General features: G+C 40.7%; 1 protein-coding gene across 1 annotated transcript in view; it reads right to left on the bottom strand.

Annotated features, from left to right (window-relative positions):
• FOXP2 (forkhead box P2) overlaps positions 1–18,658 on the bottom strand; it is a 698,448-nt gene that overhangs the window by 40,727 nt on the left and 639,063 nt on the right. Inside the window, exons 10-13 of the mRNA XM_070423754.1 lie at positions 16,997–17,210; positions 10,131–10,235; positions 3,055–3,142; positions 1,344–1,427 (exon numbers count right to left, since the gene is read on the bottom strand). Of these exons, the coding sequence (XP_070279855.1) occupies positions 1,344–1,427; positions 3,055–3,142; positions 10,131–10,235; positions 16,997–17,210 (491 nt within the window). The remainder of the gene's footprint in view (positions 1–1,343; positions 1,428–3,054; positions 3,143–10,130; positions 10,236–16,996; positions 17,211–18,658) is intronic.

Raw genomic sequence — 18,658 nt, 5'->3', positions numbered from 1 at the left:
TGTAACCATGCTGCTAGAGTTTTTAAAAATTTACTGATTGAATAATTAATTGGAAAAGAACAAGCTGCAGATTCCTGATGGATTTATGAGACAATTATTCTGTTTTGTGATTATCTACATTATACTATAGAAGCAATGGGGGGGGGGAACCTTATGGAAAAAAATTCATAAATAAAGGGTCAAAAAGATCTTCAAAGTTTATTTTTTTAATTAGAAACTTAGCCACTATAGGGTTTAAAAAAGTAATATGTCAGGTTCAAATGATACATTTCTCCTTTCTTTCTATTAAAATGTGTTTTTGCAATACCCTACACTTAAATGTAGTACAAAGAAAATCACCTCTAATACCTTAGCAGAGTTTAAGGAAACATGTTCTTTATGCAAAAAAGTAAATTTTGAATAATATTAATCAATGAGTGGTGTCAGAGATACTAGGAGAAAACTCATACAGCGTAGTCTGTCTTTTATCTTTCCTTCTGTTACAAAACCAAATGATCTTTTTTTTTTGTTTCCTGAAGAAATGGAGGGAGAGTCAAAGCTGGTATTCATTAATCACCAGTCTGTACAGGAGGCTTACGAAAGCATAGCCCCCAAACTTTCACTAAACCAGTTACCCAGCTGAGTACTCCAAGTTTCTGAGCAAACATTTGCAGAGTGAGGTAAAGTATATTCTTTTCAACAGTCTGTGTACCTGACAACATTATCAGGTGGGGCTTCAATTTTATATATTTTTGAGGGAAACGACAGTTATTTGTTCTATAATCAGCCATTTCCCTTTGTCATAAGCTGTCTAAATTAACAATATGTGTAGTATCTAGTAAAACACATTAATATGTGAAATACAACGTAACTGAAATAACCAAAGAAATGGGAGAAAATTGACTATGAAAAGACTATGACATTTTTGAGAAAATATTTGATTAAAAAAATCTATTTGTATGTATGTTATGATTGATCTAAGTCCTCGTCGGCATACCGCACACCTTTCTATTTGTGATTTGGACTGTTCCTGCTTTTTAGGTTGCTCAAAGTGGGTTTCCTGTTAATATCTGTAAACCTATCTCAGAAAGATATTCTCTTGCTTCAGCCGCAAGGCAATGATTTGTGCACTGATAGGCGTACTTTGTTTAGCGTCACCCATGGTGCAGATTGGATAGATTTTGTAAAAGATAGCATTACTTTAAAAGAAACATACAATTTGACAAGTGATTGCATTTTCCTTTCATTTTATTGCCATATTTTTCATCACACTCATTGTTTTCTAGCTGTCGCTAAATTGTTCATTTTCTTACTCTGTTACATCAGTAGAGCTATTTACTGTTTATAAAGCAATATGCACTTACAGGTTTGGGAGATGGTTTGGGTTCTGAGGGTCGCATGTGCAAGTGGGTCATCATCGCTTGAAGACGTTCTCGTTCTTTAGAAAGCTGTTAAGAACGAGTGAGATCAGAAGCATTTTAGAAATGACTGATACAGCTATTTTATTGCAGTGATACATCTTATCATTGAGCTTGTCTCAGAGTAATGATTCCTGCATACAAAAGTCTGTGTCCGCAGGAACTTCTCTGGGCGGCAGTGCAACTTTAGCTAGGAAGGGGGGAAGAAAACATGGATAGCTTTCCTTATGTTAAAAGGTCAGAGAAAACAAATAACACTTCATCTTTTTGTCAATAAGAGAATTGAGGTCACAGTTGTCTTGACAGTAACAAGTTACTAAAACCATAAATTAGAAGACCCATGGTGTCTCTTTAAAGTCCTGTGGACACTGTTAGCGATGGACTAGTGCCAACAGCTGTGAAGGGGTGAAGGGTTCTCAAAGCAAAGTGCCTGCCAGGGTTGTCTCCACACTTCGTGCATTCCCACTGAGGTCCAGTTAGTGCCCCCTACAATCTGCCATCATCAATCTAATTCAATAGAGTGACAGAGACCAGGCAGTGTGAAACGCTGAACTCTGCCACCGAGTCGGCTTCTATACTTGCACTGGGTCTCATTACAAGTGACGGACCTTACTTTTCCATCAGTCAGACACGGCAGAAAAGAAAAAAAGAAAAAGACATAATTGGTCACACTGCAGACTGTGTCTTCATCAGCTGAACTTTTATGTTTTTCTCCACCTTTTCTAGGTGGTAAACAGGTTTACAGAAAGTTTTTTTTTAAAAAAACGACATCACTAATTATGCTTGTGATGTGTCCTTGATTATTTTACAAGTCAAAATAAACATGTTTCACAGCTCTCTGGGAAAAAGCTACAACACGATGGGTTTAAAGCACATCAAGATGTAGTAAAGGGTGAAGAAAAAAATAAATTGTATGTTTAATTCAATAACACAAAGTATGGGTCTTATTGAGGGGAAAAAAACATCTTTAAGTTGAAACACTGGAAGACGCCTTAAAGGGTAGGGCAAGCGTAGTAAGAATGATACAGTGAAATAACTGCTTCTGACCTGTTTTATGAGTTCTATTTATTTTTGTCTAAATGCTGTTTCAATAGTAACTAAAATGTTTTAACTTAAATTAGCAGTACTTGATATAATACATTACTATCTGTGATATTATAAATTATTTGCAGTCATAACTCCAGTACAGACAAGTCATAAAAATTTTTTGCAAGTTCTTTCATTAAAAAGAGACCAAAGATAGAGAAGGAGAAGGTTCTTCTCAGAGTGATATGCTACAGGCATGATGCTATGAAGATTTTTGCTATACGATACAATCTAATGGGGAAAAAAATCATGATTAGTTGATGTAAAAACTAATAAAATCATGACTAACTGGGGGGGTTGGTATAACCACAATGGGGGAAAACTGAGATTGGACTCTTTTTGGATATCCAAATATAGATTATGTAATTTAAAGGTTATATGTCTACATGGTACGTACATTAAGCTATATCCTTCCATCCCGAGTTATCAGTTGTTGCCATCATTATAAACAATCTAAAATTCCATGTATTTCTACTAGGCATTGCGTTAAAAGACTCAGAACATGCCCAGTACTCAATGTAACCCACCAGAAATATGAGAGAAGAGTCCATTAAGTTAGCATTTGACAAACCTGTATTTCTAACTGTTGGACCACCTGCATTTGCACTCGGCACTGGGCAGTGCTTCGGTCATCCAACGCATGTTCATTGTTAAGGTGCCTAAACAAACACAAGACGCAAAACAGAAAGTTAAACAATGTGTATCTTAGTAGTATATGCTCCACTTCGAACGCACTACTCTGAAGTCATAGTTCCCTGCACAGTAGGGCAAAAGGAACATCTTGAAACTATACCAACAAAAGTTTCTTGAAATGAATAACGAAGAAAATAGATAGATATATATGCAACACTTTACTAGAAGATTTGAAATGGTGTTTCTGAGAAAGAACAACTTTATAAATAAGTGGGTTTATTTGTTAGTTGATCTAGGTTCAGCATTTGGAAACCTTTGTTCTATTCCGCCCCTTTCCTTGAAAAATTAAATCCATTCGTTTTAATACATCCTCACTGATCATAACAACTAACTTCCATGTATCTTGTCACAATTGTCACTCCTGGTTGAAGGGAAACTGTGGACTAAAAGAGTGAAGTGCATCAGGTCAGATCTGAGGTGTGGGGTTAGACTGCAGCTGTGGCACCTCCACTATCCCTCTCTGCCCTCAGCTCAGCTCTGCTCAGTTCTCCTGTGAACCTAATTGTAACGCAACTAAAATTCACTCACTCTTCCTGGAAAGGAGGCATGAAATGTTAAACTGGAGGTGAGCTTATTATGTAAAGTGTCATTAATTCCTATTTAATGAGACCTTTAAAAAAGTTTTTTTTCAGTGTTTTCACCAAAATTTTAATGAACAATGAGATCGTGTTCTATCAGTGTACTACAATGGTCATTGTATTCTTAACTTTAATATTGTTGTATTTTTCTTATGGTGTTTTTTTTCACTATGAACTCTTGGAGAATATGCACATATTTATTCCACAATCAGTCTAAACTAGGAATATGTTTTTAAAATGCTGTAGCTATACACAAAGACTAGAATGTAAATGGAACATGATAAGTAGAATACACAGTTTCATAAGAAAAGATATATGCTGTAGAACATGTTTGTTTTTGCATAAAATCACTTTTAGAGAGGTTTTTTTTTTTAACACTTGTGTGTACATCTTAGTGATAATTATCCTATACTTAAAGAACTAAAAAAAATGTATAAAATGTTTGCATTATATATCTGGGTCTTAGAAACCTATTCAATTTATCTATACAGCTCTTATTAGAATAGAGACTATAGACTACAATAATAGTCAATGAGGTTTTGTCTTGATTGAATTTTTCAGTGGGACACAAAAGAACCTTGTCATTAAAATAGTCCTTTATTCTCCTGTATGAAGGCGAAAGGTTTTTAAAGTGTTGTGATGTTCAGTAATGAGCCTCTATCTAAATTATCATTGGTGACAAACTCACAAAGCACTTTTCGAGGACACATAGTTATGAAATGCCAGAGCTGCCACTTTCTTTCCTGTAATTATAGGCTAGCTTGCAGCCCTTCGATGATCATTTATAGAACAGCCTCCAGTGGATTACTGAGAACTTGAAAAACACATACATACCTCTGCCACATCTCCCTTCTCCTTTCGTTGCTATTGTTTACCAGTGATATGTAAAATAATAGTGCCTATTCATTCTCCCTACTTAATTATGCCAATCAAAGTACAGAAATAGTGTTGGATATAAATACAATGTACTAAGGCTAACTAAATAGGCTGAATATTAATATTAAATTATGAATGTATGTGTTTGTGACTATTTTGTGCCCAAATTATTCTCTTTTATGCTCTTATAACTATCTCAGGTACTACATATTGCTGTTCAAAAATTCTCTATGATTTATAAATCAAGAATGAGATAATACTGAAAAATGAGAGGATTGGTGGATTTTTCTCAGTCAGTGCCTAATTGCTGTTTCAAAATGCATATGCAAAGGGACATTTCATTAATCATTTAATCATGTCCCTTGCAGGAAGTTGGAACTAATGTTGCAAATACCCTTTTCATATGAATGCTCCATAATACTATCTTATGCATTTGATATATTGCCTATGTCATAAATTATAGCTGCTTCAAAATGACCAAGTGGGGTTGTTATCCCTGAAGATGCTTGTTACAAAACCTTTATTAAGTTTCTTTTTTTTTACTTATCGGTAGTTCTATTTCACAGCTTCATACTAGCCAACAATAATACGGTTTCTGATGGCAAAGGTCTGTAAATTACACATGCAATCACTAACACCATTTCACAGGCCTGTTCTACTTCTACTGGTCTGCTAACAAGACGATTACACACAAATTACTGAATATCTATGAAATATTTAAATGCATTCTACTCTACTATGCATTAATAAGAGCAAAGCAAGCTCTGGAATTCTGGTTAGCTCCAGTCCCTAATGTCCCCTAATGAGCTTCTTACCGAGACTGCAGTTCAAACACAGAGGTGAAGAAAAAATGCAAAGGGTGCATTCAGAAAGGCAGCACTGAACAAACATTGTGTGAGCCAGCTCTAATTTATAGGTCACTTTATAGGTATATTGATTTTTGTTTTCAAAATGGAATAAACGATGTGGTCTACTGACGTTCTTTCAAAACTGCATTGAATCTGTGTGCTAGGTAGGTAGTGGGGACTGAAAAAAATGTAAGTAGGCAGTCAAATTCTTTCTAAAAACAGTGAAGCAAGCACTTCAGAAAGATGAAAAGTAGAAAAGGGCCCGTCCAACATATTTCATGCACAATTCTCTTTAACGAAGCTTTTAAGGTTATAAACGCATGTGGTAACTTCGGTTATATACACGGCAGATTAGCAATTCAATTTTAAACTCTAGATTTTTCAAATTCATTTAAAGTTATAGTATGCTATAAGCTAAAAAGAGATCAGATTTAATCCAACCATGTTGGACTTTTTTTGTACAAAATGTTTCACTTGCAAATCACTGTGTTTGATTTATTTTGCATCAAGCTTTTTATGTTTAAACACTGACAGGAGTTTAAATACAAAATGTTAGCTGTCACTATTCATTTAGCTGATTATGTGAGATGCCTTAGTTTTGAGAGATGGGGGCACTGTCACCAAAAGAAACAACATTCTGACAAGTTCAAAGCATGCTTTCTTGAGGTCATAATTTTGTAGCCATGCTGCCTAGTCAAAGACAAAGAAGTAGACAATACACACTAAGCAAAAGCACAATTTCTAGTCAGCTACCAGAAAAAAAGAACATATTTTCCATTAAGTAAACTGTTTCCACTATGTTTTCTATTGTTCTTTATACAGTGTCAAGACTTAAAAATTTAGTCTTTGTAAATAAACCTGATTCATCTATTATCAACTAATTACTCTTTAACAGATTGATATTTTTATGGCACTAACCAGTCTGCCCTTCTTCAAAAGGAGTATATCCATCTTCGTATCTCAGACCATGTTTTGTTTGCTGGCATCTACGCATGCAAGTTCAGGAGCACTAACTGGAATGCGATATTTCAAACCTTTTGGATTAAGATCTAAAAGTCAATCCATCTACATTCCAACTGACTTAGGTCCAGTGGAATGATAAATTTGCAGGCTAACTACACAAGTTTTGTCAGTTGTTATCACACTGTGACATTTATAAGACAGTAATGAAGAACTAATATTAAATGGTTTTAGTGATCTAGTACAGTCTTCAATTATTGCTCAGAAAAATGATAAGCTTCTGTCAACACCTACTTTACAGAAAAATTCAAAATTTTTTCTAAATACCTTTTTAGCCTGAATTTTCTTCTTCATCTTTTATTTGGCTATTACAAATAAAAGTTTCTAATTTAATCTTAAGGTTTTTTTATGCAATAGAAAATAATGTTTCAATTGAATACTTAATATTAAATATTAAAATTATGTATGTACATATATAACATGTATGTACATATATATGTACATAACCATATATGTACATATATATGTATACACATATCTATATATGCAACTCTCTTCTGGTGGCTTTTTATTTGATCCTGGGTAAAAGCAGTGAGAGATTCTACCAACTTGAGAAAGTAATGTAAGAAAGGGAATTTGGGATTCAATATAATTGTTTTTATTATTTGTTATTTAACGTATGTAGGCTAAGTAGTAATAATGGATAGTTTACTTGATTACAAACTAATGAATAAGTTGTCTGATACCAAAGTAAAGTTCAAGCTATATAGTTTATTTCTAGTGCATTTTAGAAATAAAAATGCCACAATATCTTCTAAAAAAAAAAACCACACACACAAAAAAAACACAAAAAACTTTTGTAAAAACACTGGCTATAAAATTCCCAGAGAATGGATAAACAAGAGAATGGAGAGCTAAAAACCTTTCATAGCTTTTTGACTCGTTTGATTTTTTTTGTCCAAGACTCTCAATTCTCTCCATGATTGCAAAAGAAAAGCAAAAGCTTCATTTCAAGAAAATCTTTATTAGTGGTGATGCCTTCTTCATTTCATTTTCTACAAAGTCACTAAATAAACTGAAATTAATTTAATAAAATTATTATTTTATTTCTCTTAAAATTTCACACACATTTTAAGGAAAAAAACAACATCAGTATGGAAATATGTCTTATTAATATTTCATTTCAGTACAGTACACTGGCATTAGCTCTATTAACAGAAATGATCACAGATCTGTGGTTTAGGGAATTTAAAGCATATCATAAAAAAATAAACTAACAGAAAGGCCTTAAAATCTGCTGTCATTTGTCCTGTCATCCCTATAAATTTAATGGGTTGGAAAAATGGTCAGTCTTTGGAACCAAAGTTGATATTTAATTGAAAGAAAATGCTTTCCCACTTGTAATTCTTCAGTCTAAAAAATACTAGTATGATTATAATAAAGAAACATGAAAGGTAAAATGAGGGTTCCTATTCATCTTCTTGTTAGTAATAAAATATATATAAGTATTTAAGATAAATAAAAATGCTCCTTTCCATGTGCTATAAAGAAAGTCATTCTGAAGAAAATTTATGGTATTTTCTTAAAGATTTATTTTGAGTTTTGTCAGATAGAATAACTTGAAGCAATAAAATGTATGGTGACTGAGCTGATTCTATGGTTTAAATTATCATATTGAAGAAATAGCATTAGTCCTATAACTAATCTTAATGATAAGAAATAATATTGATAAGGACTTATATACCCAAATGAAGAAATTAGTTCTTAAAAAAAATTAATATTCCTATATTCTGTCTTTGTTTTAGCAAATATTATTTTTCTAAAACAGGAAAACTTTAGCAAAGTTACCTAACATTTTAATTGCTCTCTGCTTAGAACACTCAAATCAGTTTCATACCCAACACAATGACAGCTCACAACTATCCTATATAATAAAAGGCTAATATGCAAATCAACCGAATGGCAGAATGACCAGTCGCTATGACACGCATTGACCACCAGGGGGCAGATGCTCAGGAGCGCCACTCAGCCAGAAGCTGGGCTCATGGCTGGCGAGCTCAGCGGCGGTGGTGGGAGCCTCTCCCACCTCCGCGGCAGTGCTAAGGATGTCTGACTGCCAGCTTAGGCCTGTTTCCTACAGAGAGCGGGCCTAAGCCGTCAGTCGGACATCTCCGGAGGGCTCCCGGCCTGCGAGAGGGTGCAGGCCAGGCTGAGGAACCCCCTTAATGCATGAATTTCATGCACCATGCCTCTAGTTTTGATATAATAGGAGTGCAAATATTCATTTCAGGACATTTAAAAAAGTCACAGCAGTATAGGAAGCATATTTCCTTTCAAGTGGTCAGTAATAAAAAAAATGTTTTAAAAAATCCTTGTAGAAGTTATAAAGTTATTCTGATATCAAGTATGTGTGCCTTGTTGTTAAGATGCCTTTTCTCTATATCCTGTAGTCTGCCATTTGTAAACACATCTTTCTGATGTTTCTGCCAACATCCTGGCAAAATAGCAGTGCGATTTCAAATGAGCTAATTAACTTAATTGTTGATGAAGCATGAAACAGTTCATTCACCCTGTTAGCTGCTCCATGACAACATAAGAGTCTCAGCCTGTGAAGTTACTCATCTCCATAAATCTATCTGCAGCTCTGTTTAGAACTCATACACTGGAATTGTGCATGGAAAATGGTCATGAAAAATGCATATTCTCATTTGAAAAAGAACCTTTTAAAAAGTAAATAATAAATTGTCACTGTATGAAAAAAGTAAAGATATTTCAAATTTTAATTCTAAGCTAGAGAAGCCATACAAACCATCATACATACAGACAACCATGTATGTTTCTTTATGATGCTGGGGGCAACAAGTGTCAATGTGGATAAAAATAAATATCTTAAAATTTTAGCTCCTTTTAACTTAAAGTTTTTTATTTTTATATGCATTTGTTAAATATACATCTTAAATATTATTATTTAAATTAAGAAATATAAAGTTTGCAATGAAAAAATAAAACTATAAAATATATGTGTAAAATACACATATAAAATATGACTCCTCATATAGTTTTACTTGAAATTTTTATTAAAAACTGAAATTTTTGTGAACCCTGCAAGCAGATGTCCCAATTACTAATGATGCTGTTATAGTAGGCTAATGTTTTTCATTCATTCAAAAACCTCTATTGGCCCTAGCTGGTTTTGCTCAGTGGATACAGTGTCAACCTGTGGACTGAAGGGTCCTGGGTTCGATTTCAGTCAAGGTCACATACCTTGGTTGCAGGCTCCTCCCCAGCCCAGGCCCTGGTTTGGGTGTGTACAGGAGACAACCAAGCGATGTGTTTCTCTCACATCGATATTCCTCTCTGTCTTTCCCTCTCTCTCTTCCACTCTCTCTAAAAATCAATGGGAAAATATCCTTGGGTGAGGATTAAAAAGAACAAAAGCAAAAAAAAAAAAAAAAAAAAAAAACCCCAAAAAACAAAAACAACAACAAAAAAAACTTTATTGAATGATTTCTAAATTTTCTCATGAAAAGAAAACATGAACAGTTGAACTTCTTCATCTGACTTTGCTGATCCACTTGTTGAAACAAAGAAAACTTAGTGTCCCTCACCACAGACCTTTTGTTTATGTAAAACAGTGTGCCTATAACTCCCATTAACCCACATTCACCCCTAAAAAAAAGTTAAACACATACTTTAAAAACTGTCCAAAATCTTCACAAATGCTTTCACAGCCGGGCCATTTGCAAACTCCATGGCCATAGAGAGTGTGAGAGGCTCCAGTCTCCTCATGTGATGAGCTGTAGCAAAGGAACAGGCATCAGATTCATCTCAGAAAGCCATAATCGTTGCAGACTGCTCGAGCCTGTCAGGTTACACCCAGTGACAAACAGGTCAAAACAGGTCAATTCAGCTCAGAGCACTCAGGAAAATTTAATCGTTCTACTGAATAGTTCAACTGCCAAGGCTAGATGATGTTCCAATTAGATGGGAAATAGAACCAAAGACAACTGTTAATAAAGGATGAAAAACCGAGAGGACTGCATAATATCATATGCTAATCCTGCCATATGACCTTAATGTAACATTTACCACTAAAGAAGTATATATATTTATTCATATGTGGTCAAGTGGGGAAAAAAACCACCTGTATTTTTAAGAGAATAATAAAATTTTTGAAATACTCTTTTTAAAGAAGAGCATTAGGACATTTAAATTGTTCAATATATACATGTGAACCATATATATGTCTACTAGTAACAGCTGATTTAAAAAATGCTACTTAGATATGTATTATATCAGATAGAGAGATCCTAGAACAGTGGTTTTCAACCATCTTAATGCCGTGACCCTTTAATACAGTTCCTCATGTTGTGGTGACCCCCAACCATAAAATTATTTTCGTTGCTACTTCATAACTGTAATTTTGTTACTGTTATGAATCGTAATGTAAATATCTGATATGCAGGATGTATTTTCATTGTTACAAATTGAACATAATTAAAGCATAGTGATTAATCACAAAAACAATATGTAATTATATATGTGTTTTCCGATGGTCTTAGGCGACCCCTGTGAAAGGGTCGTTCGACTCCCAAAGGGGTCGTGACCCACAGGTTGGTGACCCACAGGTTGAGAACTGCTGTCCTAGAGAAATCAACCAACTTCTGAAATATACAATCAACAAACTAATCTCAATTAAAACAAGCATTTAATTTAATGCTTTATAAAAAGCATTCTGAGGAATATCATTTTATATTAATGCAAGCTAACAAGAAAAAGTTTTCATGATACTCAAAAACATCGCCAAATGATAACATTCTATTTTAAACTTACTGTAATTAAATGTATCTTTGAAAAAAATATATTTTTATGAAAAAAAAAACTAGGGGCCCAGTGCACAAATTCGTGCACCTTGAAAGGAACTGTGGGAGCAGGGGCGAGTCTCGGCCCATCCCCTGCACCCCCACCTAGCCCCTCCCTCCATGTCCCCGGTCACCTGTCCATGGGCAGCTCTGCTCCCACCACCACCACTCCCACGCACTGACAGTGCTGGCCCCACTCGCACCCATCGAAGGTGCGATTGGGGCCAGTGCCAGCAGCGGGTGTAAGTGGGGCTGGTGCTGTCAGCAGGTGTGAGTGGCAGCTGCTGCCCCGATTGCCCTTCAGGAACAGGGGGAGGTGGAGAAGCTCTCAGGAGCAATCAGGGCTGGCAGCTACCGCTTGCACCCACTCATGGTGCCAAGTGATTGGGACTGGCAGTGGGTGTGAGCGGTGGCTCCGGCACCAGCAGCAGGTGCAAGTGCTGGGCGGGACCATGGCGTGCGGGAGCAAAGAATTTTCAGTAACTACCAGAGGCACGCCCTGATGACAGCAACCGGCACCCCGCATTGGTCTCATATGCTCCACCTGCGACCAGCGCCCGCCATGTTCCGCACATGCCCCCTGGTGGTTAGTGCACGTCATAGCAACTGGTTGTTCTGCTGTTTGGTCTATTTGCATATTAGCCTTTTATTATATAGGATATCTGTTGCAGCTAGGCAGATATTTGTATTCTACTAAACAACACTATATTTCTACTACACTTTAATTTGAAAACTATATATCATATATGCCTCAGCCCTTTAAGAAATCTTACACTTATGTCTCACCTTTTAAAAAGATACTTTTCATGTTGAGAAATATTTTAGCTTACATATTTCATGTAAATTACGTTAAAGGCCTTGAATAGGTATGTATATCCCTGAATAAATGGAACTATATGGACAATAGTGCATGGGTACTCCTCTTACAAAGGCAGTCTTTATTCAACTAAAGTAAAACAGTAACTTTAAAAATTATTCTATATAATAAAAGCCTAATATGCTAAGTGTTCTGTCGACGGTTGGCTGTTCAACCGATCAAAGCGTAATGTGCTAATGATATGCTAAGGCTCCTCAACCAATCGCTATGATGTGCACTGACCACCAGGGGACAGATAGTCGACCAGTCGACCAGTCGCTATGATGTGCACTGACCACCAGGGGGAAGACACTCCGACTGGTTGACCAGTCACTATGATGTGCACTGACCACTAGTGGGCAGACACTACAACCGGTAGGTTAGCTTGCTGCTGGGATCTGGTCAATGGGGACTGAGCAAGATGGACCAGGCACGCCCTGGAACCTTCCCACGGTCCCTCCCTGGATGGCCAACCTCCCACATCGCTCCCTGGCCCTGATCGTGCACTGGTGGGGTCCCTTGGCCTGGTTTGAGCCATTGCACAATCTGGGACCCCTCGGGGGATGTTGGAGAGCTGGTTTAGGCCTGATCCCACAGGCCAGGCCGAGGGACCCCACTGGTGTACAAATTCGTGCACCGGGCCTCTAGCCTATATAATAAAAGCCTAAGCGACCATTATAGCGGGACCAGAATGACTGGTCCCTATGATGTACACTGAGCACCAGGGGGCAGAAGCTCAATGCAGGAGCTGCCCCCTGGTGGTCAGTGTGCTCCCACAGAGGGAGCGTCACTCAGCCAGAATCTGAGCTCATGGCTGGCGAGCACAGCTGCCATGGCGGGAGCCTCTCCTGACTCCATGGCAGCAGGTGCAGCAGGCTTGGATGAGCGCAAGCGACACCTGGCCCCGATTCAGGCTCCTCCCTGGCCGCCTGCTGCTTGGCACACTGCTACATCCCTCAGGGGATGTCCGACCGACTGCCAGTTTAGGAAATCAGACATCCCCCAAGGTGTCCCAGACTGCGAGAAGGCACAGGCTGAGCTGACAGATACCCACCCCCGGTGCACAAATTTCATGCACTGGGCCTCTAGTCTGACATAATGTACTCAATGTTGGTAACTTAAAATCATTTTTAACTTACAAATTTTGAGTCAAATTTATTCAGAAAATTATCAGCATAAGTTTATTTTTACATATTTATAAATTCCATCATATCTATATCTATCTATATATTTCTCTCTCTCTCTCTCTCTCTCTCTCTCTCTCTCTCTCTATATATATATATATATATATCTACACTAATAAAAGAGAAACATGGTAATTAGCGTATGACCGCTACTCTTCCCATTGGCTAATCAGAGAGATATGCAAATTAACTGTCAGCCAAGATGGCAGCCGGCAGCCAGGCAGCTGATGCGAACAGGGAGGCTTGCTTCCTTCAGTGACAGAGGACTCCAACGTTCCCCGCCTGCCTTGCTGGCCTCTGAGCTTGAGTTGGAAACATTGTAATATTTATAGAAGATAAACAAAACCCCAGAAACCTCCTGTCAGTCAGCCGGGATCTCAGAGCTGGAGTCGCAACATTGTTTTGAATACAGAAAACAAAGGCCAGAAACCTGCTTTCAGCCAGCCTCAGAGAGAAAGCCGGCTCTCAGCTCCAGTGACAGCCATAGAAGGTAAATAAATGCCAGAATAAAAAAAAAAGAAAAAAAGGAGAGGTTTGGAGCTTCAGTCGCCCGCCAGCCTGAAAACGGCCCTCAGCCCCTCATCCAGACTGGCCAGGCACCCCAGTGGGGACCCCCACCCTGAAGCAACAAGATGGCGGCTAATTTGCATACTGAAGGCAGGCGGCAGCAGGCAAGGCTGTCTGTGGTCTGAGACACAGATCTGTGACCCTGCCGGGCGGGATCAGTGGAGCCACGAGGCCTCCCAGCACCAGGATCAGCGTGACAGGGGGCAGCGCCCAAACCCCCTGATTGCCCTGCTCTGTGGGTGATAGAGGGCGGTGCCCCCAACCCCCCCTCCCCCCATGGGCCCTGCTCTGTGTGTGACAGGGTAGAGCCATAACCTCCCCATCGGCCCTGCCCTGAGTGTGACAGTAGCGGCGCCCGAATGCCCTGATCGGCCCTACTCTGTGAGTGACAGGGGGGAGCTCCTCAACTCCCTGATCGGCCCTGCTCTGTGCATGACAGGGGGGAGCTCCCCAAACCCCTGATAGGCCCTGCTCTGTGTGTGACAGGGTACGGAGCCCCAACTCCCCTGATGGGCCCTGCTCTGTGCATGACAGGGGGGAGCTCCCCAAACCTCTGATCAACCCTGCTCTGTGTGTGACAGTGTACGGAGCCCCAACCCCCCTGATGGGCCCTGCTCTGTGTGTGACAGGGGGCAGCGCCCCAACCCCCTTATTGGTCCTGCTCTGTGCGTGGCAGGGGGTGGCGCTGCAACTTCCCTATCGACCCTGCCTTGAGTGTGACAAGGGGCGGTGCCCCAACCCCCCAATCGGCCGTACCCTGAGCGTGACTAGGGGTGGCATCGCAACCTCCCGATCCGCCCTGCGCTGTGCATGACAGGGGGCGGCGCCCCAACTTCCCAATCGGCTCTGCTCTGAGCCTGACCAGGGGCTGCACCTAGGGATTGGGCCTGCCCTCTGCCACCGGGGAGCAGGCCTAAGCCAGCAGGTCGTTATCTCCCGAGGGGTCCCAGACTGCGAGAGGGCACAGGCCGGGCTGGGGGACCCCCTCTCCCCCCTGAGTGCACAAATTTTTGTGCACCGGGCCTCTAGTATATGTATATATATATATATATATATATCTACAGTAATAAAAGAGAAACATGGTAATTAGTGTACGACCGCTACCCTTCCCATTGACTAATCAGCATATCCTTATGCAAATTAACTGTCAGACAAGATGGTGGCCGGCAGCCATGCACTGAAGCGAACAGGGAGGCTTGTTTGCTCCAGTGACTGCGGACTCCAACGTTCCCCGCCTGACTTGCCGGCCTCTCAGCTGCAACTCTAAGCAACTATCTGCTATGTTGCAAACATAGAAGCTAAACAAAACCCCAGAAACCGGCTTTCAGTCAGCCAGGCTTCAGTCAGCCGGACCGCAAATTTGTATCAATGTTTTTAGCAGTGAGGCTTCAGAGCTAAAGCTGGCCCAGCATAAAAAAAAAAAAAAAAAAAAAAAAAGAAGAAGAAAAGGAGCAGTTGGGAGCTTCAATCACCCGCCAACCTGAAAACGGCCCTCAGCCCCTCAGCCAGCCTGGCCAGGCACCCCAGTGGGGACCCCCATCCTGATCCAGGACACCCTTCAGGGCAAACCAGCTGGCCCCCACCCGTGCACCAGGCCTCTATTCTATATAGTAAAAGGGTAATATGCCTCCCAGCACCAGGATCAGCGTGACAGGGGGCAGCGCCCAAACCCACTGATCGACCTGCGGCTCTGTGAGTGACAGGGGGCGGGGCCACAACCTCCCTATCCTCCCTGCTCTGTTCGTGACAGGGGAAGACGCCCCAACCCCCTGATCAGCCCTGCTCTGTGCCTGATAGGGGGAGCTCCCCAACCCCCTGATCGCCTTGCAGCTCTGTGTGTGACAGGGTGCGGCGCCCCAACCCCCCCCCACCCCCGACGGGCCCTGCTCTGTGTGTGACCGGGGAGAGCCATAAGCTCCCCATCGGCCCTGCCCTGAGTGTAACAGGGTGCAGTGCCCCAACCTCCTGATCCGCCCTGCTCTGTGTGTGACAGGGGGCGGTGCCCCAACTCCCCTATCGGCCCTATTCTGTGAGTGACAGTGGGGAGTTCCTCAACCCCCCGATGGGCCCTGCTCTGTGCGTGACAGGGGGGAGCTCCCCAACCCCCTGATCGACCCTGCTCTGTGTGTGACAGGGGGCGGTGCCCCAACTCCCCTATTGGCCCTATTCTGTGAGTGACAGTGGGGAGTTCCTCAACCCCCTGATGGGCCCTGCTCTGTGCGTGACAGGGGGCAGCGCCCCAACCCCCTGATTGGCCCTGCTCTGTGAGTGACAGGGGGCAGCGCCCCAACCCCCTGATCAGCCCTGCTCTGTGTGTGACAGGGGGTGGCGCCGCAACCTCCCCATCGACCCTGCCTTGAGTGTGACAGGGGGCGGTGCCCCAACTCCCCAATAAGCCCTACCCTGAGCATGACTGAGGATGGCATCGCAACCTCCCAATCTGCCTTGCTCTGTGCATGACAGGGGGCGGCACCCCAACTCCCCAATCAGCCCTGCTCTGAGCCTGACCAGGGGCTGCACCTAGGGATTGGGCGTGCCCTCTGCCACCCAGGAGCAGGCCTAAGCCAGCAGGTCATTGTCTCCCGAGGGGTCCCAGACTACAAGAGGGCACAGGCCAGGCTGGGGGAACACCTCCCTACCCGCCCCCCCCCTCCCCCCCCCCCCCCGAGTGCACAAATTTTTGTGCACCAGGCCTCTAGTATATATATATATATATATATATATATATATATATATATATATATGATGTGTGAAACTGGTTAAGTTAGAAAATGGTAAAATGTTCTGATGGAATTCAGGTTAATAATAACATCTTAGTAATAAAATATATCAACATGATAATTCCACATGCACTTATTAAAAATAACATTTTTCAGGTAAATTACCACTGTAGCCATAAAACTGCTAGTATTTAAACTGCTTTTTGAAATTAAAAAAATGTGTAAGACAAATAATCTAAAGGTTTTCATTTAATTTGCTGTTTTATACATTTTCCCTTTGTTAGCAGAAATCATAATTTTTAGTTTTAATCGACAGTGAAAGTAAAATTTGGTGAAAGATAAGTTTAAGATAAATCTCATGAGATGTACCTGTCCCGCCTTGTATTTAGGACTGAAGACTGTCCATTCACCATGGAGTGATGGGTTATTGGTGGTGAGGCTTTGGAAGTGGTGGGGGAGGTAGTCAAGGAGGAGTTGTTAGTAGTGAGGTCGAGCCCTCCGTGTTTGATGCCATTGTCTTCCATGCTGTGAACTCCAGTCACTTCTTTCCACAACTGCTGAATCTCAGCAGGACTCAAGCCAGCTATAAAATGGGAAAAAAAGCCAGAAGGTAAAGTTCACCTAATGAGATTAGTGTTATCTTTGGATGGATGTCAATAATAAAAGTAATATTACAGCATAAGTAATATACAAAAATAAATGACTTTACACCATCAGCACCACAGCTTTTCTCTTAAATATTCAGTTATTTGCTAAAGACTACCAATTTGGGAATAGTACTGAGAATAATAGTATTCAGAATAATACTAAAGATCAATCGAAAAAAATCCAGCAAATTCTATTTGAAGATTACTCAACTTCTACCAGATTCTACTTATTGCTAGCTAATAGTAAGTTTTATTAGTGAGGAAGTGAAAGAGAAATAGATTTGTAAAAAGACATATCAAAAGAAATGAATGAAAAGAAAAACTGATCTTATGAAGGTTAACAAAAGTGTCAGAGAAAAAATAGTAAACAGTAAATTCAAAATAAAACTATTCTATATAATAAAAGCCTCATATGCTAAGTGTCTGGTCAGCTGGCCGGCCGTTCAACCAATCAAAGCATAATATGCTAATCATATGCTAAGGCAGCTCAACTGCTTGGTATGATGTGCACTGACCACCAGGGGGCAAGCAGTCGACTGGTCAACCAGTCATTATGATGTGCACTGGAGGCAGATGCTCCAACAGATATGTTAGCTTGCTGCTGGGGTCTGGCCGATTGGGATCGATAGTGACAGGCAAGACATGCCCTGGAGACTTCCCACAGTCCCTCCAAGCTGGACAACCTCCTGTGTTCCTTCCCAGCCCTGATCATGCACTGGTGGGGTCCCTCGGCCTGGCCTGCACCCTCTCGCAATCCAGGACCCCTTGGGGGATTTTGGAGAGCCGGTTTTGGCCCAATCCCACAGGACAGGCTGAGGGACCCCACTGGTGCACAAATTTGTGCACCGGGTCTCTAGTATTTGATAATTATCATTTTGAAGTCCTGAATAAGACAATATGATTATAGGAATCAATTAAGCAGATATCTAAACGTCCCTTTTACTTTATGACTGATAGAATAAGTCCACTACTCATTGTAACAACTCCATGGTTAAGATTATACAAACTAACCTAATTTATGAAGAATGAAAATATAAGACCTAGGCACAATCCTTGCACGTTTATCTATAATTTCAAACAAGTAATTGAAACACTATTTTTTACAATATTTAACTTATAAAATAATACTTATATGTTCCAAGTACTGTGCTTTCATCTAGTCTTTATACACCTTACTAGAGGTCCAGTGCACAGATTTGTGCATCAGTGGGGTCCCTCGGGCTGGGCTGTGGGGATCAGTGGACCTCCTCGCCGCTGCAGCCCGGCCTATCCACCATCTTGTTGGGCTCCAGCCCTCTGTCCACATCAATCGAAGTAGTACAGGAAGTGGCAGGCTGCCGGAGAGGAGCCTGAGCCAGGAATGAGTGCAGCGCAGCTCCTGCTC

Source organism: Myotis yumanensis, unplaced genomic scaffold (assembly GCF_028538775.1).
Source record: "Myotis yumanensis isolate MYYU_CA2020_CCGP unplaced genomic scaffold, mMyoYum1.0.hap1 SCAF_9, whole genome shotgun sequence".
Taxonomy (NCBI): domain Eukaryota; kingdom Metazoa; phylum Chordata; class Mammalia; order Chiroptera; family Vespertilionidae; genus Myotis; species Myotis yumanensis.
The sequence above is the reverse complement of the archived record's forward strand: the minus strand, read 5'-3'. Positions and strand labels throughout refer to the sequence as shown.